At 42.3% G+C, this 27,433-nt stretch overlaps 1 protein-coding gene across 2 annotated transcripts in view; it reads right to left on the bottom strand.

The window, feature by feature from the left end:
* LOC139754818 (uncharacterized) overlaps positions 1-27,433 on the bottom strand; it is a 105,545-nt gene that overhangs the window by 41,081 nt on the left and 37,031 nt on the right. For both annotated transcript variants that reach the window (XM_071672669.1, XM_071672670.1), the window contains exon 5: positions 12,447-12,588. In XM_071672669.1, the coding sequence (XP_071528770.1) occupies positions 12,447-12,588 (142 nt within the window). The remainder of the gene's footprint in view (positions 1-12,446; positions 12,589-27,433) is intronic.

Genomic DNA, 27,433 nt, shown 5'->3' with positions numbered 1-27,433 from the left:
AGAAATGGCACCTAATCTTAAGATTCACTGAAGATAACTCCTCATATCCTTCAAGAGGAGTCAAGCTAGGTGATAAAAACATACAGCTAAACAAAGAAAATGGCTTTCACCTAAATATCTAAAATTCCTAATAAAAACAAAGTAATTACAATTTGAATTTGTAAACCATGAAAAAAACAAAGAATACTAAAGTGACATAATTAAGAACAAAATCTCAGGCTTGGATCAGCTGCAGCATCATATCATAGGCAGCACTCTGCAGACAAGTGAAAAGCTGAAGCTAATCCACATGGTGAACTCAGCTGTGAGCCATGGCGGTGACCTGACAGTTCAGAGCAGTTGCTGATTGGTTGATGAGCTCCTGTTAATGAGCATTCGTCAAACCCCACATATCTGTGAATGTCAAAAGAGGAGGGGGAAAGAAATTCTCTTGGATTCTCTCATACCCCCACCCCCCATTTTGCAAGGGGCTAGATGAAATCTAACAGCTTGTGAGAGAGTGCCCTCTCACAGATGCTAACATGGCTCTGTCTAAAGGTGGAAAATGTCAGAACAGCTATGGTGAAATCAAACAACCCTGAAATACTCCCAAAACTTCTTTAAACCAATCACTCACATTGTCAGTTATTTTAATGAAAACATTACTTCCATTATAACAGCATTCAGCATCCTTCCACACCATGTTCTGAACAAGACCCTTTTCTTTCTTATTAGTGCAACATTAACCTGAAAACAGGAAAAGGCATCCCTCCCATACAACTTCCCAGGAATACTCAACAAACCTATACCTCTATAATGTGAACACTCACCTTTATCCCCTTTGCCTTTGTACAATGGCAATATGTATGCATTCTGCCAATCCACAGGCACTTCACCATGAACCATACATACATTGAATATCCTTACCTACCAGACAACAACACAGTCACCCCCTTTTATAATAAACTCCACTGCAATACCATCCAATCCCACTGCCTTGCCATCTTTCATCTTTCGCAATGCTTTCACTACCTCTTTTCTGTCCACCAAACCATTCTCTCTGATCCTCTCACTTTGTACACCACCTTGACCAAAACACCCTACATCTGACACTCTATCATCAAACATTCAACAAACCTTCAAAAGACTCACTCTACCTCTTCACCAATACTTGTTATCAGCTCCCAATTTGCCCCTTCGCCAACATTCCCATTTGTTCTCTTGTCTTACGCACTTTATTTACCTCCTTCCAAAACATCTTTTTATTCTCCCTAAAACCTAATTATACTTTCTCACACTAATTCTCATTTGCCCTCTTTTTCACCTCTTGCACCTTTCTCTCTACCTCCTGCCTCATTCTTTTATACATCTCCCACTCATTCGCACTACTTCCCTGCAAAAATCGTCCAAATGCCTCTCTCTTCCCTTTCACTAACAATTCTACTTCTTCATCCCACCACTCACTACCCTTTCTAATCTGCCCACCTCCCACCTTTCTCATGCCACAAGCATCTTTTGTGCAAGCCATCCCTGCTTCCCTAAATACATCCCATTCCTCCTCCACTCCTCTTATGTCATTTGCTCTCACCTTTTTCCATTCTGCACTCAATCTCTCCTGGTACTTCCTCACACAAGTCTCCTTTCCAAGCTTTCTTACTCTCACCATTCTCTTCAACCCAACATTCTCTCTTCTTTCCTGAAAACCTCTACGAATCTTTCACCTTCGCCTCCACAAGATAGGGGAGAAAGAATACTTCTCATGCATTCCACATGTGTCGTAGAAGGCGACTAAAGGGGAAGGGAGCTGGGGGCTAGAAACACTCCCCTCCTTGTATTTTAACTTTCGAAAAGGGGAACAGAAGAAGGAGTCATGCGGGGAGTGCTCATCCTCCTCGAAGACTCAGACTGGGGTGTCTAAATGTATGTGGATGTAACAAACATGAGAAAAAAGGAGAGATATGTAGTATGCTTGAGGAAAGGAACCTGGATGTTTTGGCTCTAAGTGAAATGAAGCTCAAGGGTAAAGGGGGAGAGTGGTTTGGGATTGTTTTGGGAGTAAAGTCAGGGGTTAGTGAGAGGACAAGAGCAAAGGAAGAAGTAGCACTACTCCTGAAGCAGGAGTTGTGGGAGTATGTGATAAAGTGTAAGAAAGTAAACTCTAGATTGATATGGGTAAAACTTAAAGTGGATGGAGAGAGATGGGTGATTATTGGTGCCTATGCACCTGGTCATGAGAAGAAAGATCATGATACACAAGAGTTTTGGGAGCAGCTAAGGGAGTGTGTAAGCAGCTCTGATGCACAAGACTGGGTTATAGTGATGGGTGATTCGAATGCAAATGAGAGTAATGTAGCAGTTGAAGGTATAATTAGTGTACATAGGGTGTTCAGTGTTGTAAATGGATATTGTGAAGAGCTTGTAGATTTGTGTGCTGAAAAAGGACTTGTGATTCGGAATACTTGGTTTAAAAAGAGATATACATAAGTATATGTAAGTAAATAGGAGAGATGGCCAGAAAGCATTACTGGATTACGTGTTCATTGATAGGCACGTGAGAGAGAGACTTTTGGATGTTAATGTGCTGAAAGGGGCAACTGGAGGGATATCTGTATTTTATATCTTTCTATTTATCATATGTAGTCACTGTACCCTGCATTAGTGAGGTAGTGCAAGGAAAAATACAAAAGAATGGCCCAACCCATCCAAATACACATGTATGTCCATAAATGCCCTCACACGCACATATACATGCCTATACATTTCAACGTATACATACATATACATACACAGCCATATACATATATACACATGTACATATTCATACTTGCTGCCTTCATCCATTCCTGTCGCCACACCACCACACATGAAATGGCACCCCTTCCCCCGCGAATGCGAGGTAGCGCTAGGAAAAGACAACAAAGGCCACATTCTTTCACACTCAGTCTCTAGCTGTCATGTGTAATGCAACAAAACCATGGCTTCCTTTCCACATCCAGGCCTCACAAAACTTTCCATGGTTTACCCCAGATGCTTCACATACCCTGGTTCAATCCATTGACAGCACGTCCATCCAATTCACTCTATTCCTTGCACGCATTTTACCCTCCTGTATGTTCAGGCCCTAATCACTCAAAATCTTTTTCACTCCATCCTTCCACCTCCAATTTGGTCTCCCACTTCTCCTTCTTCCCTCCACCTCTGACACATATATCCTCTTTGTCAATCTTTCCTCACTCATTCTCTCCATGTGACCAAACCATTTCAATACACCTTCCTCTGCTCTCTCAACCACACTCTTTTTATTACCACACATCTCTCTTACCCTTTCATTACTTACTTGATCAAACCACCTCACACAACATATTGTTCTCAAACATTTCATTTCCAACACATTCACCCTCCTCTGCACAACCCTATCTATAGCCCATACCTTGCAACCATATAACACTGGTGGGACCACTATTCCTTCAAACATACCCATTTTTGCTCTCCAAGATAACTTTCTCACTTTCCACACATTCTTCAACGCTCCCAGAACTTTCGCTCCTTCCCCCACCCTGTGACTCACTTCTGCTTTCATGGTTCCATCCGCTACCAAATCCACAACCATATATCAAAAACACTTCACTTCCTCCAGTTTTTCTCCATTCAAACTTATCTCCCAACTGACTTGTCCCTCAACCCTACTGTACCTAATAACCTTGCTCTTATTCACATTTACTCTCATCTTTCTTCTTTCACACACATTAACAAACTCCTACATTTATCATTTCATTATACTTCGTCACTGTCTCACGTGTCAGCGAGGTAGTGCAAGGAAATGGACGAAAAAATGGCTTGCACACAAGATGCTTGTAGCATGAGAAAGGTGGAAGGAGGTCAAGAGAAAGGTGCAAGAGGCAAAAAAGAGAGCAAATGAGAGTTGGAGTGAGAGAGTATCATTAGATTTTAGGGAGAATAAAAAGATGTTTTCCCTGGGGATAGGGGAGAAAGAATACTTCCCACGTATTCCTCACATGTCGTAGAAGGCGACTAAAGGGGACTGGAGCGGGGGGCCAGGAACCCTCCCCTCCTTGTATTTTTTAACTTTCTAAAAGGGGAAACAGAAGAAGGAGTAACGCGGGGAGTGCTCATCCTCCTCGAAGGCTCAGATCGGGGTGTCTAAATGTGTGTGGATGTAACCAAGATGAGAAAAAAGGAGAGACAGGTAGTATGTTTGAGGAAAGGAAACTTGATGTTTTGGCTCTGAGTGAAACGAAGCTCAAGGGTAAAGGGGAAGAGTGGTTTGGGAATGTCTTGGGAGTAAAGTCAGGGGTTAGTGAGAGGACAAGAGCAAGGGAAGGAGTAGCACTAATCCTGAATCAGGAGTGGTTGGCGTACGTGATAGAGTGTAAGAAAGTAAACTCGAAATTGATATGGGTAAAACTGAAAGTTGATGGAGAGAGATGGGTGATAATTGGTGCATATGCACCTGGGCATGAGAAGAATGATCATGAGAGGCAAGTGTTTTGGGAGCAGCTGAAAGAGTGTGTTAGTGGTTTTGATGCACGAGACCGGATAATATTGATGGGTGATTTGAATGCAAAGGTGAGTAATGTGGCAGTTGAGGGAATAATTGGTATACATGGGGTGTTCAGTGTTGCAAATGGAAATGGTGAAGAGCTTGTAGATTTATGTGCCGAAAAAGGACTGGTGATTGGGAATACCTAGTTTAAAAAGAGAGATATACATAAGTATACGTATGTAAGTAGGAGAGATGCCCACAGAGCGTTACTGGATTACGTGTTAATTGATATGCGCGCGAAAGAGAGACTTTTGGATGTTAATGTGCTGAGAGGTGCAACTGAAGGGATGTCCAATCATTATCTTGTGGAGGCGAAGGTGAAGATTTGTAGAGGTTTTCAGAAAAGAAGAGAGAATGTTGGGGTGAAGAGCATAGTGAGAGTAAGTGAGCTTGGGAGGGAGACTTGTGTGAGGAAGTACCAGGAGAGACTGAGTACAGAATGGAAAAAGGTGAGAACAAAGGAGGTAAGAGGAGTGGGGGTGGAATGGGATGTATTTAGGGAATCAGTGACGGCTTGCACAAAAGATGCTTGTGGCATGAGAAGCGTGGGAGGTGGGCAGATTAGAAAGGGTAGTGAGTGGTGGGATGAAGAAGTAAAATTATTAGTAAAAGAGAAGAGAGAGGCATTTGGACAATTTTTGCAGGGAAATAATGCAAATGAGTGGGAGATATATAAAAGAAAGAGGCAGGAGGTGAAAAAGAGGGCAAATGAGAGTTGGGGTGAGAGTATCATTAAATTTTAGGGAGAATAAAATCATGTTTTGGAAGGAGGTAAATAAAGTGCATAAGACAAGGGAACAAATGGGAACTTCAGTGAAGGGGGCTAATGGGGAGGTGATAATAAGTAGTGAAGATGTGAAAAGGGTATGGAATGAGTATTTTGAAGGTTTGTTGAATGTGCTTGATGACAGAGTGGCAGATATAGGGTGTTTTGGTCGAGTTGGTGTGCAAAGTGAGAGGGTTAGGGAAAATGATTTGGTAAACAGAGAAGAGGTAGTAAAAGCTTTGCGATAGATGAAAGCCGGCAAGGCAGCGGGTTTGGATGGTATTGCAGTGGACTTTATTAAAAAAGGGAGTGACTGTATTGTTGACTGGTTGGTAAGGTTATTCAATGTACGTATGATTCATGGTGAGGTACCTGAGGATTGGCGGAATGCTTGCATAGTGCCATTGTACAAAGGCAAAGGGGATCAGAGTGAGTGCTCAAATTACAGAGGTATAAGTTTGTTGAGTATTCCTGGGAAATTATATGGGAGGGTATTGATTGAGAGGGTGAAGGCATGTACAGAGCATCAGATTGGGGAAGAGCAATGTGGTTTCAGAAGTGGTTGAGGATGTGTGGATCAGGTGTTTGATTTGAAGAATGTATGTGAGAAATACTTAGAAAAGCAAATGGATTTGTATGTAGCATTTATGGATCTGGAGAAGGCATATGATGGACTTGATAGAGATGCTCTGTGGAAGGTATTAAGAATATATGGTGTGGGAGGCAAGTTGTTAGAAGCAGTGAAAAGTTTTTATCAAGGATGTAAGGCATGTATATGTGTAGGAAGAGAGGAAAGTGATTAGTTCTCAGTGAATGTAGGTTTGCAGTAGGGGTGTGTGATGTCTCCATGGTTATTTAATTTGTTTATGGATGGGGTTGTTAGGGAGGTGAATGCAAGAGTTCTGGAAAGAGGAGCAAGTATGCAGTCTGTTGTGGATGAGAGAGCTTGGGAAGTGAGTCAGTTGTTGTTCGCTGATGATACAGCGCTGGTGGCTGATTCATGTGAGAAACTGCAGAAGCTGGTGACTGAGTTTGGTAAAGTGTGTGAAAGAAGAAAGTTGAGAGTAAATGTGAATAAGAGCAAGGTTATTAGGTACAGTAGGGTTGAGGGTCAAGACAATTGGGAGGTAAGTATGAATGGAGAAAAACTGGAGGAAGTGAAGTGTTTTAGATATCTGGGAGTGGATTTGGCAGTGGATGGAACCATGGAAGTGGAAGTGAATCATAGGGTGGGGGAGGGGGCGAAAATTCTGGGAGCCTTGAAGAATGTGTGGAAGTCGAGAACATTATCTCGGAAAGCAAAAATGGCTATGTTTGAAGGAATAGTGGTTCCAACAATGTTATATGGTTGCGAGGCATGGGCTATGGATAGAGTTGTGCGCAGGAGGGTAGATGTGCTGGAAATGAGATGTTTGAGGACAATATGTGGTGTGAGGTGGTTTGATCAAGTAAGTAATAATAGGGTAAGAGAGATGTGTGGTAATAAAAAGAGTGTGGTTGAGAGAGCAGAGAAGGGTGTTTTGAAATGGTTTGGTCACATGGAGAGAATGAGTGAGGAAAGATTGACCAAGAGGATATATGTGTCAGAGGTGGAGGGAATGAGGAGAAGTGGGAGACCAAATTGGAGGTGGAAAGATGGCGTGAAAAAGATTTTGAGTGATCGGGGCCTGAACATGCAGGAGGGTGAAAGGCGTGCAAGGAATAGAGTGAACTGGAATGATGTGGTATACCGGGGTCGACGTGCTGTCAATGGATTGAACCAGGGCATGTGAAGCTTCTGGGGTAAACCATGGAAAGTTCTATGGGGCCTGGATGTGGAAAGGGAGCTGTGGTTTCAGTGCATTATTACATGACAGCTAGAGACTGAGTGTGAATGAATGGGGCCTTTGTTGTCTTTTCCTAATGCTACCTCGCACAAATGAGGGGGAGGGGGTTGTTATTTCATGTGTGGCAAGGTGGCGATGGGAATGAATAAAGGCAGACTGTATGAATGATGTACATGCGTATATATGTATATGTCTGTGTGTGTATATATGTATATATTGAGATGTATAGGTATGTATACTTGCGTATGTGGACATGTATGTATATACATGTGTATGTGGGTGGGTTGGGCCATTCTTTCGTCTGTTTCCTTGTGCTACCTCTGTAACGCGGGAGACAGTGACAAAGCAAAATTAATAAAAATAAATAATATAAAGATGTTTTGGAAAATGGTAAATAAACTGCGTAAGACAAGAGAAGAAATGGGAACATCGGTGAAGGGGGCTAATGGGAGGTAATAACAAGAAGTGGTGAAGTGAGAAGAGGATATTTTTTTCTTACATATATATATATCACAGGGGATACGGGAAAAAGAATACTTCCCACATATTCCCCACATGTCGTAGAGGGTGACTAAAGTAGTAAGAGATGTTTGAGGACAATGTGTGGTGTGAGGTGGTTTGATTAAGTAATGAAAGGGTAAGAGAGATGTTTGGTAATAAAAAGAGTGGTTGATAGAGCAGAAGAGGGTGCATTCAAATGGTCTGGTCACATGGAGAGAATGAGTGAGGAAAGATTGACAAAGAGGATAAAAGGGTCAGAGGTGGAGGGAACAAGAAGTGGGAGACCAAATTGGAGGTGGAAAGATGGAGTGAAAAAGATTTTGAGCAATCAGGGCCGGAACATACGGGAGGGTGAAAGGCATGCAAGGAATAGAGTGAATTGAACGATGTGGTATACCGGGGTCAACAAGCTGTCGATGGATTGAACCAGTGAATGTGAAGCGTCTAGGGTAAACCATAGAAAGGTTTGTGGGGCCTGGATTTGGAAAGGGAGCTGTGGTTTTGGTGCATTACACATGATAGCTAGAGACTGAGTGTGAACAAATTTGGCCTTTGTTGTGTTTTCCTAGTGCTACCTCAGGCTCGTGCATTGGGAGGGGGGTGCCATTTCATGTGTGGTGGGGTGGCAACGGGAATGGATGAAGGCAACATGTATGAATATGTACATGTGTATATATATGTGTATGTCTGTGTATGTATATGTACATATATGTTGAAATGTATGGGTATGTATATGTGCGTGTGTGGATGTTTATGTATGTATATACATGTATATGTGGGTGGGTTGGACCATTATTTCATCTCTTTCCTTGAGCTACCTCGCTAACGTGGGAGACAGTGATAAAGTATTTATTTATTTATTATATTTATTTGCTTTGTCGCTGTCTCCCGTGTTAGCGAGGTAGCGCAAGGAAACAGATGAAAGAATGGCCCAACCCACCCACATACATATGTATATACATACATGTCCACACACGCACAATATACATACCTATACATCTCAATGTACACATATATATACACACACTGACATATACATATATACACATGTACATAATTCATACTGTCTGCCTTTATTTGTTCCCATCGCCACCTTGCCACACATGGAATAACAACCCCCTCCCCCCTCATGTGTGCGAGGTAGCGCTAGGAAAGACACCAAAGGCCCCATTCGTTCACACTCAGTCTCTAGCTGTCATGTAATAATGCACCGAAACCACAGCTCCCTTTCCACATCCAGGCCACACATACTTTCCATGGTTTACCCCAGATGCTTCACATGCCCTGGTTCAATCCATTGACAGCACGTCGACCCGGTATACCACATCGTTCCAATTCACTCTATTCCTTGCCCTCCTTTCACCCTACTGCATGTTCAGGCCCCGATCACTCAAAATCTTTTTCACTCCATCTTTCCACCTCCAATTTGGTCTCCCACTTCTCCTTGTTCCCTCCACCTCTGACACATATATCCTCTTGGTCAACCTTTCCCCACTCATTCTCTCCATGTGACCAAACCACCTCAAAACACCCTCTTCTGCTCTCTCAACCACACTCTTTTTATTTCCACACATCTCTCTCACCCTTACATTACTTACTCGATCAAACCACCTCACACCACATATTGTCCTCAAACATCTCATTTCCAGCACATCTACCCTCCTGCACACAACTCTATCCATAGCCCACGCCTCGCAACCATACAACATTGTTGGAACCACTTTTCCTTCAAACATACCCATTTTTGCTTTCCGTGATAATGTTCTCGACTTCCAAACACTCTTCAAGGCTCCCAGAATTTTCGCCCCCTCCCCCACCCTATGATTCACTTCCGCTTCCATGGTTCCATCAGCTGCCAGATCCACTCCCAGATACCTAAAACACTTTACTTTCTCCAGTTTTTCTAGATTCAAACTTACCTCCCAATTGACTTGACCCTCAACCCTACTGTACCTAATAACCTTGCTCTTATTCACATTTACTCTTAACTTTCTTCTTTCACACACTTTACCAAACTCAGTCACCAGCTTCTGCAGTTTCTTACATGAATCAGCCACCAGCACTGTATCATCAGCGAACAACAACTGACTCACTTCCCAAGCTCTCTCATCACCAACAGACTTCATACTTGCCCCTCTTTCCAAAACTCTTGCATTCACCTCCCTCACAACCCCATCCATAAACAAATTAAACAGCCATGGAGACATCACACACCCCTGCCACAAACCTACATTCACTGAGAACCAATCACTTTCCTCTCTTCCTACATGTACACATGTCTTACATCCTCGATAAAAACTTTTCACTGCTTCTAACAACTTGCCTCCCACACTATATATTCTTAAAACCTTCTACAGAGCATCTCTATCAACTCTATCATATGCCTTCACCAGATCCATAAATGCTACATACAAATCCATTTGTTTTTCTAAGTATTTCTCACATACATTCTTCAAAGCAAACACCTGATCCACACATCCTCTACCACTTCTGAAATCACACTGCTCTTCCCCAATCTGATGCTCTGTACACGCCTTCACCCTCTCAATCAATACCCTCCCATATAATTTACCAGGAATACTCAACAAACTTATACCTCTGTAATTTGAGCACTCACTCTTATCCCCTTTGCCTTTGTACAATGGCACTATGCAAGCATTCCGCCAATCCTCAGGCACCTCACCATGAGTCATACATACATTAAATAACCTTACCAACCAGTCAACAATACAGTCACCCCCTTTTTTAATAAATTCCACTGCAATACCATCCAAACCTGCTGCCTTGCCGGCTTTCATCTTCCATAAAGCTTTTACTACCTCTTCTCTATTTACCAAATCATTTTCCCTAACCCTCTCACTTTGCACACCACCTCGACCAAGACACCCTATATCTGCCACTCTATCATCAAACACATTCAACAAACCTTCAAAATACTCACTCCATCTCCTTCTCACATCACCACTACTTGTTATCACCTCCCCATTTGCGCCCTTCACTGAAGTTCCCATTTGCTCCCTTGTCTTACGCACTTTATATACCTCCTTCCAAAACATCTTTTTATTCTCCCTGAAATTTAATGATACTCTCTCACCCCAACTCTCATTTGCCCTCTTTTGCACCTCTAGCACCTTTCTCTTGACCTCTTGCCTCTTTCTTTTATACCTCTCCCACTCATTTGCATTTTTTCCCTGCAAAAATCGTTCAAATGCCTCTCTCTTCTCTTTCACTAATAATCTTACTTCTTCATCCTACCACTCACTACCTTTTCTAATCAACCCACCTCCCACGCTTCTCATGCCACAAGCATCTTTTGCGCAAGCCATCACTGCTTCCCTAAATACATCCCATTCCTCCCCCACTCCCCTTACCTCCTTTGTTCTCACCTTTTTCCATTCTGTACTCAGTCTCTCCTGGTACTTCCTCACACAAGTCTCCTTCCCAAGCTCACTTACTCTCACCACTCTCTTCACCCCAACATTCTCACCTCTTTTCTGAAAACCCATACAAATCTTCACCTTCACTTCCACAAGATAATGATCAGACATCCCTCCAGTTGCACCTCTCAGCACATTAACATCCAAAAGTCTCTCTTTCGTGCGCCTATCAATTAACATGTAATCCAATAACGCTCTCTGGCCATCTCTCCTACTTACATACGTATACTTGTGTATATCTCGCTTTTTAAACCAGGTATTCCCAATCACCAGTCCTTTTTCAGCACATAAATCTACAAGCTCTTCACCATTTCCATTTACAACACTGAACACTCCATGTATACCAATTATTCCCTCAACTGCCACATTACTCACCTTTGTATTCAAATCACCCATCACTATAACCCGGTCTTGTGCATCAAAACCACTAACACACTCATTCAGCTGCTCCCAAAACACTTGCCTCTCATGATCTTTCTTCTCATGCCCAGGTGCATATGCACCAATAATCACCCATCTCTCTCCATCAACTTTCAGTTTTACCCATATCAATCTAGAATTTACTTTCTTACACTCTATCACATACTCCCACCACTCCTGATTCAGGAATAGTGCTATTCCTTCCCTTGCTCTTGTCCTCTCACTAACCCCTGACTTTACTCCCAAGACATTCCCAAACCACTCTTCCCCTTTACCCTTTAGCTTCGTTTCACTCAGAGCCAAAACATCCAGGTTCCTTTCCTCAAACATACTACCTATCTCTCCTTTTTTCTCATCTTGGTTACATCCACACACATCTAGACACTCCAATCTGAGCCTTCGAGGAGGATGAGCACTCCTCGCGTGACTCCTTCTGTTTCCCCTTTTAGAAAGTTAAAATACAAGGAGGGGAGGGTTTCTGGCCCCCCGCCCCCGTCCCCTTTAGTCGCCTTCTACGACACGTGAGGAATGCGTGGGAAGTATTCTTAATCCCCTATCCCCAGGGATAGGGGATTAAGTATAATAAAGTATAATTAAGAATAATAAAGTATAATTAAGTATAATAAAGTATAATAACAAATAAATATAATACCGAAAGTGTTCACTATATGTAACTGTAATTTTTCTTATTCTTTCAAACTATTCGCCATTTCCCGAATCAGCAATAAGAACAGAGGACTGGGCCTCTGAGGGAATATCCTCTATCACCAATAATAATCATACATAATACAATTAAGTTCTCACTATACACAACTGTAAGTAAGCTCTCTCCTATATACAACTGCAAATAACCAATCTTCTCAAATAAATTTGATACATAATACTGTAAGTACTCACTACTTACAAGTGTAAGTAATCTACTTCCAATAATAATGCTGATCTTAATAACTTACCACCTTTGCTTCTACTTCATCTAATTCCTCCAATTCTTCTTTGATATGACATTCCCCATTCACTACCTTCATTCCGATGTTTCTGACTTCCTCATTCAGTTTTGTAAGGTTCAACAGTCTCTTTTCACTCTCTTTGTTACTGCTACAAAATAAAGATAAAAAATAAGTGTAATTATTATTGGTCAAAACAAATACTATGATTTTCAAAGAAAAATAAATGCAAATATAACCAACACAAGTAAATCATATACAAGTGGTCAAGATGATAAGTGTGAACTATGTGTAAACCCTATTTAGGAAATAATATTCTTAGGTACGGAATGGGGAGGTGATAACAGGTAGTGGTGATGTGAGAAGGAGATGGAGTGAGTATTTTGAAGGTTTGTTGAATGTGTTTGATGATAGAGTGGCAGATATAGGGTGTTTTGGTCGAGGTGGTGTGCAAAGTGAGAGGGTTAGGGAAAATGATTTGGTAAACAGAGAAGAGGTAGTAAAAGCTTTGCGGAAGATGAAAGCCGGCATGGCAGCAGGTTTGGATGGTATTGCAGTGGAATCTATTAAAAAAGGGGGTGACTGTATTGTTGACTGGTTGGTAAGGTTATTTAATGTATGTATGACTCATGGTGAGGTACCTGAGGATTGGCGGAATGCGTGCATAGTGCCATTGTACAAAGGCAAAGGGGATAAGAGTGAGTGCTCAAATTACAGAGGTATAAGTCTGTTGAGTATTCCTGGTAAATTATATCGGAGGGTATGGATTGAGAGGGTGAAGGCATGTACAGAGCATCAGACTGGGGAAGAGCAGTGTGGTTTCAAAAGTGGTAGAGGATGTGTGGATCAGGTGTTTGCTTTGAAGAATGTATGTGAGAAATACTTAGAAAAGCAAATGAATTTGTATGTAGCATTTATGGATCTGGAGAATGCATATGATAGAGTTGATAGAGATGCTCTGTGGAAGGTATTAAGAATATATGGTGTGGGAGGCAAGTTGTTAGAAGCAGTGAAAAGTTTTTATCGAGGATGTAAGGCATGTGTACGTGTAGGAAGAGAGTAAAGTGATTGGTTCTCAGTGAATGTAGGTTTGTGGCAGGGGTGTGTGATGTCTCCATGGTTGTTTAATTTGTTTATGGATGGGGTTGTTAGGGAGGTGAATGCAAGAGTTTTGGAAAGAGGGGCAAGTATGAAGTCTGTTGTGGATGAGAGAGCTTGGGAAGTGAGTCAGTTGTTGTTCGCTGATGATACAGCGCTGGTGGCTGATTCATGTGAGAAACTGCAGAAGCTGGTGACTGAGTTTGGTAAAGTGTGTGAAAGAAGAAAGTTAAGAGTAAATGTGAATAAGAGCAAGGTTATTAGGTACAGTAGGGTTGAGGGTCAAGTCAATTGGGAGGTAAGTTTGAATGGAGAAAAACTGGATGAAGTAAAGTGTTTTAGATATCTGGGAGTGGATCTGGCAGTGGATGGAACCATGGAAGTGGAAGTGAATCATAGGGTGGGGGAGGGGGTGAAAATCCTGGGAGCCTTGAAGAATGTGTGGAAGTCGAGAACATTATCTCGGAAAGCAAAAATGGGTATGTTTGAAGGAATAGTGGTTCCGACAATGTTGTATGGTTGCAAGGCGTGGGCTATGGATAGAGTTGTGCACAGGAGGGTGGATGTGCTGGAAATGAGATGTTTAAGGACAATGTGTGGTGTGAGGTGGTTTGATCGAGTAAGTAATGTAAGGGTAAGAGAGATGTGTAGAAGTAAAAAGAGCGTGGTTGAGAGAGCAGAAGGGGGTGTTTTGAAATGGTTTGGGCACATGGAGAGAAGAGTGAGGAAAGATTGACCAAGAGGATATATGTGTCGGAGGTGGAGGGAACGAGGAGAAGCGGGAGACCAAATTGGAGGTGGAAAGATGAGTGAAAAAGATTTTGTGTGATCGGGGCCTGAACATGCAGGAGGGTGAAAGGTGGGCAAGGAATAGAGTGAATTGGATCGATGTGGTATACCGGGGTTGATGTGCTGTCAGTGGATTGAATCAGGGCATGTGAAGCGTCTGGGGTAAACCATGGAAAGTTGTGTGGGGCCTGGATGTGGAAAGGAAGCTGTGGTTTCGGGCATTATTGCATGACAGCTAGAGACTGAGTGTGAACAAATGGGGCCTTTGTTGTCTTTTCCTAGTGCTATCTCGCACACAGGAGGGGGGAGGGGGTTGGTATTCCATGTGTGGCGAGGTGGCGATGGGAATGAATAAAGGCAGTGTGAATTGTGTGCATGGGTATATATGTATGTGTCTGTGTGTGTATATATATGTGTACATTGAGGTGTATAGGTATGTATATTTGCGTGTGTGGACGAGTATGTATATACATTGTGTATGGGGGTGGGTTGGGCCATTTCTTTGGTCTGTTTCCTTGTGCTACCTCGCAAACACGGGAGACAGCGACAAAGCAAAATACATATAAATATATATATAAATACATATATTCTTTCTTTCATACTATTCGCCATTTCCCGCATTAGCGAGGTAGCGTTGAGAACAGAGGACTGGGCCTTTGAGGGAATATCCTCACCTGGCCCCCTTCTCTGTTCCCTCTTTTGGAAAATTAAAAAAAAAAAAAAGCGAGAGAGGAGGTTTTCCAGCCCTCCGCTCCCTCCCCTTTAAGTCGCCTTATACGACACGCAGGGAATACGTGGGAAGAATTCTTTCTCCCCTATCCCCAGGGATGATATAAATATATATATATATATATATATATATATATATATATATATATATATATATATATATATTTTTTTTTTTTTTTTTGCTTTGTCGCTGTCTCCCGCGTTTGCAAGCTAGCGCAAGGAAACAGACGAAAGAAATGGCCCAACCCACCCCCATACACATGTATATACATACGTCCACACACGCAAATATACATACCTACACAGCTTTCCATGGTTTACCCCAGACGCTTCACATGCCTTGATTCAATCCACTGACAGCACGTCAACCCCGGTATACCACATCGCTCCAATTCACTATATTCCTTGCCCTCCGTTCACCCTCCTGCATGTTCAGGCCCCGATCACACAAAATCTTTTTCACTCCATCTTTCCACCTCCAATTTGGTCTCCCTCTTCTCCTCGTTCCCTCCACCTCCGACACATATATCCTCTTGGTCAATCTTTCCTCACTCATTCTCTCCATGTGACCAAACCACTTCAAAACACCCTCTTCTGCTCTCTCAACCACGCTCTTTTTATTTCCACACATCTCTCTTACCCTTACGTTACTTACTCGATCAAACCACCTCACACCACACATTGTCCTCAAACATCTCATTTCCAGCACATCCATCCTCCTGCGCACAACTCTATCCATAGTCCACGCCTCGCAACCATACAACATTGTTGGAACCACTATTCCTTCAAACATACCCATTTTTGCTTTCCGAGATAATGTTCTCGACTTCCACACATTCTTCAAGGCTCCCAGAATTTTCGCCCCCTCCCCACCCTATGATCCACTTCCGCTTCCATGTTTCCATCCGCTGCCAAATCCACTCCCAGATTTCTAAAACACTTCACTTCCTCCAGTTTTTCTCCATTCAAACTCACCTCCCAATTGACTTGACCCTCAACCCTACTGTACCTAATAACCTTGATCTTATTCACATTTACTCTTAACTTTCTTCTTTCACACACTTTACCAAACTCAGTCACCAGCTTCTGCAGTTTCTCACATGAATCAGCCACCAACGCTGTATCATCAGCGAACAACAACTGACTCACTTCCCAAGCTCTCTCATCCCCAACAGACTTTATCCTTGCCCCTCTTTCCAAAACTCTTGCATTCACCTCCCTAACAACCCCATCCATAAACAAATTAAACAACCATGGAGACATCACACACCCCTGCCACAAACCTACATTCACTGAGAACCAATCACTTTCCTCTCTTCCTACACGTACACATGCCTTACATCCTCGATAAAAACTTTTCACTGCTTCTAACAACTTGCCTCCCACACCATATATTCTTAATACCTTCCACAGAGCATCTCTATCAACTCTATCATATGCCAATGGAAGTAAGGGGAGTGGGGGAGGAATGGGATGTATTTAGGGAATCAGTGATGGATTGCGCAAAAGATGCTTGTGGCATGAGAAGAGTGGGAGGTGGGTTGATTAGAAAGGGTAGTGAGTGGTGGGATGAAGAAGTAAGAGTATTAGTGAAAGAGAAGAGAGAGGCATTTGGACAATTTTTGCAGGGAAAAAATGAAATTGAGTGGGAGACGTATAAAAGAAAGAGACAGGAGGTCAAGAGAAAGGTGCAAGAGGTGAAAAAGGCAAATGAGAGTTGGGGTGAGAGAGTATCATTAAATTTTAGGGAGAATAAAAAGATGTTCTGGAAGGAGGTAAATAAAGTGCGTAAGACAAGGGAGCAAATGGGAACTTCAGTGAAGGGCGCAAATGGGGAGGTGATAACAAGTAGTGGTGATGTGAGAAGGAGATGGAGTGAGTATTTTGAAGGTTTGTTGAATATGTTTGATGATAGAGTGGCAGATATAGGGTGTTTTGGTCGAGGTGGTGTGCAAAGTGAGAGGGTTAGGGAAAATGATTTGGTAAACAGAGAAGAGGTAGTGAAAGCTTTGCGGAAGATGAAAGCCGGCAAGGCAGCAGGTTTGGATGGTATTGCAGTGGAATTTATTAAAAAAGGGGGTGACTGTATTGTTGACTGGTTGGTAAGGTTATTTAATGTATGTATGACTCATGGTGAGGTGCCTGAGGATTGGCGGAATGCGTGCATAGTGCCATTGTACAAAGGCAAAGGGGATAAGAGTGAGTGCTCAAATTACAGAGGTATAAGTTTGTTGAGTATTCCTGGTAAATTATATGGGAGGGTATTGATTGAGAGGGTGAAGGCATGTACAGAGCATCAGATTGGGGAAGAGCAGTGTGGTTTCAGAAGTGGTAGAGGATGTGTGGATCAGGTGTTTGCTTTGAAGAATGTATGTGAGAAATACTTAGAAAAGCAAATGGATTTGTATGTAGCATTTATGGATCTGGAGAAGGCATATGATAGAGAATATCTGGTTTAAAAAGCAAGATATAGATAAGGTCTAACTGTGAGGAATCTCAAGATAAATTCAACCCTTTCTGGTAGAGGCAGCAAAGGGGTGCTGGTAAATGGTGTAGATGTGTCTGAAATAAGAAACCAAGCTGTCCTGACTTCTGGTGGTTCCTCTGTTATTAGAGGTAGAAAGACCTTAATGCTGGTAAGCCTAGATAATCTCAGATGACATTATACATGTTCTTCATATTTTCTCTTGACAACAGCATGACACACTTGTCTTGCTCTGTCTTCTTGCCACCTCTGCTGTATATTGTTATGATATTTTGGTGAAAGGCTATATTCACAGCATGTATGCCACATATCCTGTTAATATCTGGTACTGTACCAGTTGCCACTTATCCTTTATACTCTTACCAATTTTTTGTTACCCATCATAGCGAGCCTCTACCCTAATTCCACTTCAGCAATTTATTTTAGGTATCGGGAGCGGGGGTCCAGAAATCCTCCCCTCCTTGTATTTTTAACTTTCTAAAATGGGAAACAGAAGAAGGAGTCACGCGGGGAGTGCTCATCCTCCTCCAATTCTCAGACTGGGGTGTCTAAATGTGTGTGGATGTAACCAAGATGTGAAAAAAGGAGAGATAGGTAGTATGTTTGAGGAAAGGAACCTGGATGTTTTGGCTCTGAGTGAAACGAAGCTCAAGGGTAAAGGGGAAGAGTGGTTTGGGAATGTCTTGGGAGTAAAGTCAGGGGTTAGTGAGAGGACAAGAGCAAGGGAAGGAGTAGCAGTACTCCTGAAACAGGAGTGGTGGGAGTATGTGATAGAATGTAAGAAAGTAAATTCTCGATTAATATGGGTAAAACTGAAAGTTGATGGAGAGAGTTGGGTGATTATTGGTGCATATGCACCTGGACATGAGAAGAAAGATCATGAGAGGCAAGTGTTTTGGGAGCAGCTGAATGAGTGTGTTAGTGGTTTTGATGCACGAGACCGGGTTATAGTGATGGGTGATTTGAATGCAAAGGTGAGTAATGTGGCAGTTGAGGGAATAATTGGTATACATGGAGTGTTCAGTGTTGTAAATGGAAATGGTGAAGAGCTTGTAGATTTATGTGCTGAAAAAGGACTGGTGATTGGGAATGCCTGGTTTAAAAAGCGAGATATACATAAGTATACGTATGTAAGTAGGAGAGATGGCCAGAGAGCGTTATTGGATTACATGTTAATTGACAGGCGCGCGAAAGAGAGACTTTTGGATGTTATTGTGCTGAGAGGTGCAACTGGAGGGATGTCTGATCATTATCTTGTGGAGGCTAAGGTGAAGATCTGTATGGGTTTTCAGAAAGAAGATTTGTATGGGTTTTCAGAAAAGAAGAGTGAATGTTGGGGTGAAGAGGATGGTGAGAGTAAGTGAGCTTGGGAAGGAGACTTGTGTCAGGGAGTACCAGGAGAGACTGAGTACAGAATGGAAAAAGGTGAGAAAGAGTAAGTGAGCTTGGGAAGGAGACTTGTGTCAGGGAGTACCAGGAGAGACTGAGTACAGAATGGAAAAAGGTGAGAACAATCGAAGTAAGGGGAGTGGGGGAGGAATGGGATGTATTTAGGGAATCATTGATGGATTCTTTTGGAAATGGTGAAGAGCTTGTAGATTTATGTGCTGAAAAAGGACATACATATATATATATATATTTTTTTTTTTTTTTGCTTTGTTGCTGTCTCCCGCGTTTGCGAGGTAGCGCAAGGAAACAGACGAAAGAAATGGCCCAACCCACCCCCATACACATGTATATACATACGTCCACACACGCAAATATACATACCTACACAGCTTTCCATGGTTTACCCCAGACGCTTCACATGCCTTGATTCAATCCACTGACAGCACGTCAACCCCGGTATACCACATCGCTCCAATTCACTCTATTCCTTGCCCTCCTTTCACCCTCCTGCATGTTCAGGCCCCGATCACACAAAATCTTTTTCACTCCATCCTTCCACCTCCAATTTGGTCTCCCTCTTCTCCTCGTTCCCTCCACCTCCGACACATATATTCTCTTGGTCAATCTTTCCTCACTCATTCTCTCCATGTGCCCGAACCATTTCAAAACACCCTCTTCTGCTCTCTCAACCACGCTCTTTTTATTTCCACACATCTCTCTTACCCTTACGTTACTTACTCGATCAAACCACCTAACACCACATATTGTCCTCAAACATCTCATTTCCAGCACATCCATCCTCCTGCGCACAACTCTATCCATAGCCCACGCCTCGCAACCATACAACATTGTTGGAACCACTATTCCTTCAAACATACCCAAGAGAGGCAAGTGTTTTCCGAGCAGCTGAATGAGTGTGTTAGTGGTTTTGACGCACGAGACCGGGTTATAGTGATGGGTGATTTGAATGCAAATGTGAGTAATGTTGCAGTTGAGGGAATAATTGGTATACATGGGGTGTTCAGTGTTGTAAATGGAAATGGTGAAGAGCTTGTAGATTTATGTGCTGAAAAAGGACTGATGATTGGGAATACCTGGTTTAAAAAGTGAGATATACATAAGTATACTTATGTAAGTAGGAGAGATGGCCAGAGAGCGTTATTGGAGTACGTGTTAATTGACAGGCGTGCGAAAGAGAGACTTTTGGATGTTAATGTGCTGAGAGGTGCAACTGGAGGGATGTCTGATCATTATCTTGTGGAGGCTAAGGTGAAGATTTGTATGGGTTTTCAGAAAAGAAGAGTGAATGTTGGGGTGAAGAGGGTGGTGAGAGTAAGTGAGCTTGGGAAGGAGACCTGTGTGAGGAAGTACCAGGAGAGACTGAGTACAGAATGGAAAAAGGTGAGAACAATGGAAGTAAGGGGAGTGGGGGAGGAATGGGATGTATTTAGGGAATCAGTGATGGATTGCGCAAAAGATGCTTGTGGCATGAGAAGAGTGGGAGGTGGGTTGATTAGAAAGGGTAGTGAGTGGTGGGATGAAGAAGTAAGAGTATTAGTGAAAGAGAAGAGAGAGGCATTTGGACGATTTTTGCAGGGAAAAAATGCAATTGAGTGGGAGATGTATAAAAGAAAGAGACAGGAGGTCAAGAGAAAGGTGCAAGAGGTGAAAAAAGGGCAAATGAGAGTTGGGGTGAGAGAGTATCATTAAATTTTAGGGAGAATAAAAAGATGTTCTGGAAAGAGGTAAATAAAGTGCGTAAGACAAGAGAGCAAATGGGAACTTCAGTGAAGGGCGCAAATGGGGAGGTGATAACAAATAGTGGTGATGTGAGAAGGAGATGGAGTGAGTATTTTGAAGGTTTGTTGAATGTGTTTGTTCCCTAACAACCCCATCCATAAACAAATTAAACAACCATGGAGACATCACACACCCCTGCCGCAAACCTACATTCACTGAGAACCAATCACTTTCCTCTCTTCCTACACGTACACATGCCTTACATCCTCGATAAAAACTTTTCACTGCTTCTAACAACTTGCCTCCCACACCATATATTCTTAATACCTTCCACAGAGCATCTCTATCAACTCTATCATATGCCTTCTCCAGATCCATAAATGCTACATACAAATCCATTTGCTTTTCTAAGTATTTCTCACATACATTCTTCAAAGCAAACACCTGATCCACACATCCTCTACCACTTCTGAAACCACACTGCTCTTCCCCAATCTGATGCTCTGTACATGCCTTCACCCTCTCAATCACTATCCTCCCATATAATTTACCAGGAATACTCAACAAACTTATACCTCTGTAATTTGAGCACTCACTCTTATCCCCTTTGCCTTTGTACAATGGCACTATGCACGCATTCCGCCAATCCTCAGGCACCTCACCATGAGTCATACATACATTAAATAACCTTACCAACCGGTCAACAATACAGTCACCCCCTTTTTTAATAGATTCCAATGCAATACCATCCAAACCTGCTGCCTTGCCGGCTTTCATCTTACGCAAAGCTTTCACTACCTCTTCTCTGTTTACCAAATCATTTTCCCTAACCCTCTCACTTTGCACACCACCTCGACCAAAACACCCTATATCTGCCACTCTATCATCAAACACATTCAACAAACCTTCAAAATACTCACTCCATCTCCTTCTCACATCACCACTATTTGTTATCACCTCCCCATTTGCGCCCTTCACTGAAGTTCCCATTTGCTCCCTTGTCTTACGCACTTTATTTACCTCCTTCCAGAACATCTTTTTATTCTCCCTAAAATTTAATGATACTCTCTCACCCCAACTCTCATTTGCCCTTTTTTTCACCTCTTGCACCTTTCTCTTGACCTCCTGTCTCTTTCTTTTATACATCTCCCACTCAATTGCATTTTTTCCCTGCAAAAATCGTCCAAAAGCCTCTCTCTTCTCTTTCACTAATACTCTTACTTCTTCATCCCACCACTCACTACCCTTTCTAATCAACCCACCTCCCACTCTTCTCATGCCACAAGCATCTTTTGCGCAATCCATCACTGATTCCCTAAATACATCCCATTCCTCCCCCCATATATATATACATATATAATATATATATATATATATATATATATATATATATATATATATATATATATATATATTTTTTTTTTCTTTTTTTTTTATACTTTGTCGCTGTCTCCCGCGTTTGCGAGGTAGACTTTGTCGCTGTCTCCCGCGTTTGCGAGGTAGCGCAAGGAAACAGACGAAAGAAATGGCCCAACCCCCCCCATACACATGTACATACACACGTCCACACACGCAAATATACATACCTACACAGCTTTCCATGGTTTACCCCGGACGCTTCACATGCCTTGATTCAATCCACTGACAGCACGTCAACCCCTGTATACCACATCGCTCCAATTCACTCTATTCCTTGCCCTCCTTTCACCCTCCTGCATGTTCAGGCCCCGATCACACAAAATCCTTTTCACTCCATCTTTCCACCTCCAATTTGGTCTCCCTCTTCTCCTCGTTCCCTCCACCTCCGACACATATATCCTCTTGGTCAATCTTTCCTCACTCATTCTCTCCATGTGCCCAAACCATTTCAAAACACCCTCTTCTGCTCTCTCAACCACGCTCTTTTTATTTCCACACATCTCTCTTACCCTTACGTTACTTACTCGATCAAACCACCTCACACCACACATTGTCCTCAAACATCTCATTTCCAGCACATCCATCCTCCTGCGCACAACTCTATCCATAGCCCACGCCTCGCAACCATACAACATTGTTGGAACTACTATTCCTTCAAACATACCCATTTTTGCTTTCCGGGATAATGTTCTCGACTTCCACACATTTTTCAAGGCTCCCAAAATTTTCGCCCCCTCCCCCACCCTATGATCCACTTCCGCTTCCATGGTTGCATCCGCTGACAGATCCACTCCCAGATATCTAAAACACTTCACTTCCTCTAGTTTTTCACCATTCAAACTCACCTCCCAATTGACTTGACCCTCAACCCTACTGTACCTAATAACCTTGCTCTTATTCACATTTACTCTTAACTTTCTTCTTCCACACACTTTACCAAACTCCGTCACCAGCTTCTGCAGTTTCTCACATGAATCCGCCACCAGCGCTGTATCATCAGCGAACAACAACTGACTCACTTTCCAAGCTCTCTCATCCCCAACAGACTTCATACTTGCCCCTCTTTCCAAAACTCTTGCATTTACCTCCCTAACAACCCCATCCATAAACAAATTAAACAATCATGGAGACATCACACACCCCTGCCGCAAACCTACATTCACTGAGAACCAATCACTTTCCTCTCTTCCTACACGTACACATGCCTTACATCCTCGATAAAAACTTTTCACTGCTTCTAACAACTTGCCTCCCACACCATATATTCTTAATACCTTCCACAGAGCATCTCTATCAACTCTATCATATGCCTTCTCCAGATCCATAAATGCTACATACAAATCCATTTGCTTTTCTAAGTATTTCTCACATACATTCTTCAAAGCAAACACCTGATCCACACATCCTCTACCACTTCTGAAACCACACTGCTCTTCCCCAATCTGATGCTCTGTACATGCCTTCACCCTCTCAATCAATACCCTCCCATATAATTTACCAGGAATACTCAACAAACTTATACCTCTGTTATTTGAGCACTCACTCTTACCCCCTTTGCCTTTGTACAATGGCACTATGCACGCATATATATATATATATATATATATATATATATATATATATATATATATATATATATATATATAAGTTAAGAGTAAATGTGAATAAGAGCAAGGTTATTAGGTACAGTAGGGTTGAGGGTCAAGTCAATTGGGAGGTGAGTTTGAATGGAGAAAAACTGGAGGAAGTGAAGTGTTTTAGATATCTGGGAGTGGATCTGGCAGCGGATGGAACCATGGAAGCGGAAGTGGATCATAGAGTGGGGGAGGGGGCGAAAATTCTGGGGGCCTTGAAGAATGTGTGGAAGTCGAGAACATTATCTCGGAAAGCAAAAATGGGTATGTTTGAAGGAATAGTGGTTCCAACAATGTTGTATGGTTGCGAGGCGTGGGCTATGGATAGAGTTGTGCGCAGGAGGATGGATGTGCTGGAAATGAGATGTTTGAGGACAATGTGTGGTGTGAGGTGGTTTGATCGAGTGAGTAACGTAAGGGTAAGAGAGATGTGTGGAAATAAAAAGAGCATGGTTGAGAGAGCAGAAAAGGGTGTTTTGAAGTGGTTTGGGCACATCGAGAGAATGAGTGAGGAAAGATTGACCAAGAGGATATATGTGTCGGAGGTGGAGGGAACGAGGAGAAGAGGGAGACCAAATTGGAGGTGGAAAGATGGAGTGAAAAAGATTTTGTGTGATCGGGTCCTGAACTTGCAGGAGGGTGAAAGGAGGGCAAGGAATAGAGTGAACTGGAGCGATGTGGTATACCAGGGTTGACGTGCTGTCAGTGGATTGAATCAAGGCATGTGAAGCGTCTGGGGTAAACCGTGGAATGCTGTGTAGGTATGTATATTTGCGTGTGTGGACGTATATACATATATATATATATATATGTATATATATATATATATATATATATATATATATATATATATATATATATACATATATATTATCTCTGGGGATAGGGGAGAAAGAATACTTCCCACGTATTCCCTGCGTGTCGTAGAAGGCAACTAAAAGGGAAGGGAGCGGGGGGCTGGAAATCCTCCTTTCTCGTTTTTTTTTTTTTTTTTTTCCCCAAAGGAAGGAACAGAGAAGATGGCCAGGTGAGGATATTCCCCCAAAGGCCTAGTCCTCTTTTCTTAACGCTACCTCGCTATCGCGGGAAATGGCGAATAGTATGAAAGAAAAAAATATATATATATATATATATATATATATTCTATTATACTTAGTCGCTGTCTCCCATGCTAGTGAGGTAGCACAAGAAAACAAATGAAAGAATGGCCCATCCCCACATACACATGTATATACATACACGTCCATACACGCACATATACATACCAATACATTTCAACATGTACATACATAAACACGTAAACATAAATATGTGTGTGTCTGATGATAGAGTGGCAGATACAGGTTGTTTTGGTCGATGTGGTGTGTGAAGTGAGAGGGTCAAGGAGAATGATTTGGTAAACAGAGAAGAAGTAGTGAAAGCTTTGTGGAAGATGAAAGCCGGCAAGGCAGTGGGTTTGGATGGTATTGCTGGGAAATTCATTAAAAAATGGGGTGACTGTGTTGTTGACTGGTTGGTGAGGAAATTCAATGTATGTATGTTTCATGGTGAAGTGCCTGAGGATTGGCGGAATGCATGCATAGTGCCACTGTAGAAAGGCAAACGGGGATAAAGGTGAATGTTCAAATTACAGAGGTATAAGCTTGTTGAGTATTCCTGGGAAATTATATGGAACGGTATTGATTGAGAGGGTCAAGGTATGTACAGAGCATCAGACTGTGGAAGAGCAGTGTGGTTTCAGAGGTGGTAGAGGATATGTGGATCCTGTGTTTGCTTTGAAGAATGTATGTGAAAAATACGTACAAAAACAGATGGATTTGTATGTAGCATTTAGAGTTGATATAGATGCTCTGTGGAGGGTATTAAGAGTATATGGTGTGGGAGGTAAGTTGCTAGAAGCAGTGAAAAGTTTTTATTGAGGGTGTAAAGCATGTGTACGAGTAGGAAGAAGAAAGTAACTGGTTCCCAGTGAATGTCAGCTTGCGGCAGGGGTGCTTAATGTCTCAATGATTGTTTAATTTATTTATGGATGGGGTTGTTAGAGAGGTGAATGTACGAGTTTTGGAGAGAGGGGCAAGTATGTAGTCTGTTGTGAATGAGAGGGCTTGGGAAGTAAGTCAGTTGTTGTTCGCTAATGATACAGCGTTGGTGGCTGACTCGGGAGAGAAACTGTAGAAGCTGGTGACTGAGATTGGTAAAGTGTGTGAAAGAAGAAAGTTGAGAGTAAATGTGAATATGAGCAAGGTTATTAGGTTCAGTAGGGTTGCGGGACTAGTTAATTGGGAGGTAAGTTTGAATGGAGAAAAACTGGAGGAAGTGAAGTGTTTTAGATATCTGGGAGTGGATTTAGAAGCAGATGCAATCACGGAAGCGGAAGTGAGTTACAGGGTGGGGGAGGGGGCAAAGGTTCTGGGAGCATTGAAAAATGTGTGGAAGGTGAGAATGTTATCTGAGAGAGCAAAAATGGGTATGTTTGAAGGAACAGCGATTCCAACAATGTTATATGTTTGTGAGGCATGGGCTATAGATGGGGTTGTGTGGAGGAAGGTGGATGTGTTGGAAATGAGATATTTGAGGACAATATGTGGTGTGAGTGGTTTGATCAAGTAAGTAATGAAAGGTAAGAGAGATGTGTGGTAATAAAAAGTGTGTGGTTGAGAGAGCAAAAGAGGGTGTATTGAAATGGTTTGGTCACATGGAGAGAATGAGTGAGGAAAGATTGACATAGAGGATATATGTGTCAGAGGTGGAAGGAACAAGGAGAAGTGAGAGACCAAATTGGAGGTGGAAGGATGGGGTGAAAAAGATTTTAAGCGAACGGGGCCTGAACATACAGGAGGATGAAAGGAGTGCAAGGAACAGAGTGAATGGAACGATGTGGTATACCAGGGTTGACATGCTGTCAATGGATTGAACTATTGCATGTGAAGCGTCTGGGGTAAACTATGGAAAATTTTCCTGGATGTGGAAAGGGAGCTGTGGCTTCCGTGCATTGCACATGACAGCTAGAGACTGAGTGTGAACAAATATGGCCTTTGTTGTCTTTTCCTAGCGCTATGTCGTGCGCATGCGGGAGGAGGGGGGGTACCATTTCATGCATAGCAGGGTGGTGATGGGAATGGATGAAGGTGGCAAGTATGAATATGTATTTATTTATATCTATTTATTTATTTATTTTGCTTTGTCGCTGTCTCCCGCGTTTGCGAGGTAGCGCAAGGAAACAGACGAAAGAAATGGCCCAACCCACCCCCGTACACAGTGTATATGCCTACACATCCACACACGCAAAATATACATACCTATACATCTCAATGTACACATATATATACACACACAGACACATACATATATACCCATACACACAATTCACACTGTCTGCCTTTATTCATTCCCATCGCCACCTCGCCACACATGGAATACCATCCCCCTCCCCCCTCATGTGTACACGTGTATATATGTATATGTCTGTGTATGTATATGTTGAAATGTAGAGGTATGTATATGTGCGTGCATGGGCATTTATGTATACACATGTGCATGTGGGTGGGTTGGGCCATTCTTTCGTCTGTTTCCTTGTGCTACCTCGCTAATGCGGGAGACAGCGACAAAGTATAATAAATAAATAAATGAATATAGTTCAACTGCTTAATGCATAAGCACTTATGAAAATCAAGAGAAAGACACTCATCTATGATTGTGTAAAAAACATCAAA

Source organism: Panulirus ornatus, chromosome 17 (genome assembly GCF_036320965.1).
Source record: "Panulirus ornatus isolate Po-2019 chromosome 17, ASM3632096v1, whole genome shotgun sequence".
NCBI classification, from domain to species: Eukaryota; Metazoa; Arthropoda; class Malacostraca; order Decapoda; family Palinuridae; genus Panulirus; species Panulirus ornatus.
The sequence above is the reverse complement of the archived record's forward strand: the minus strand, read 5'-3'. Positions and strand labels throughout refer to the sequence as shown.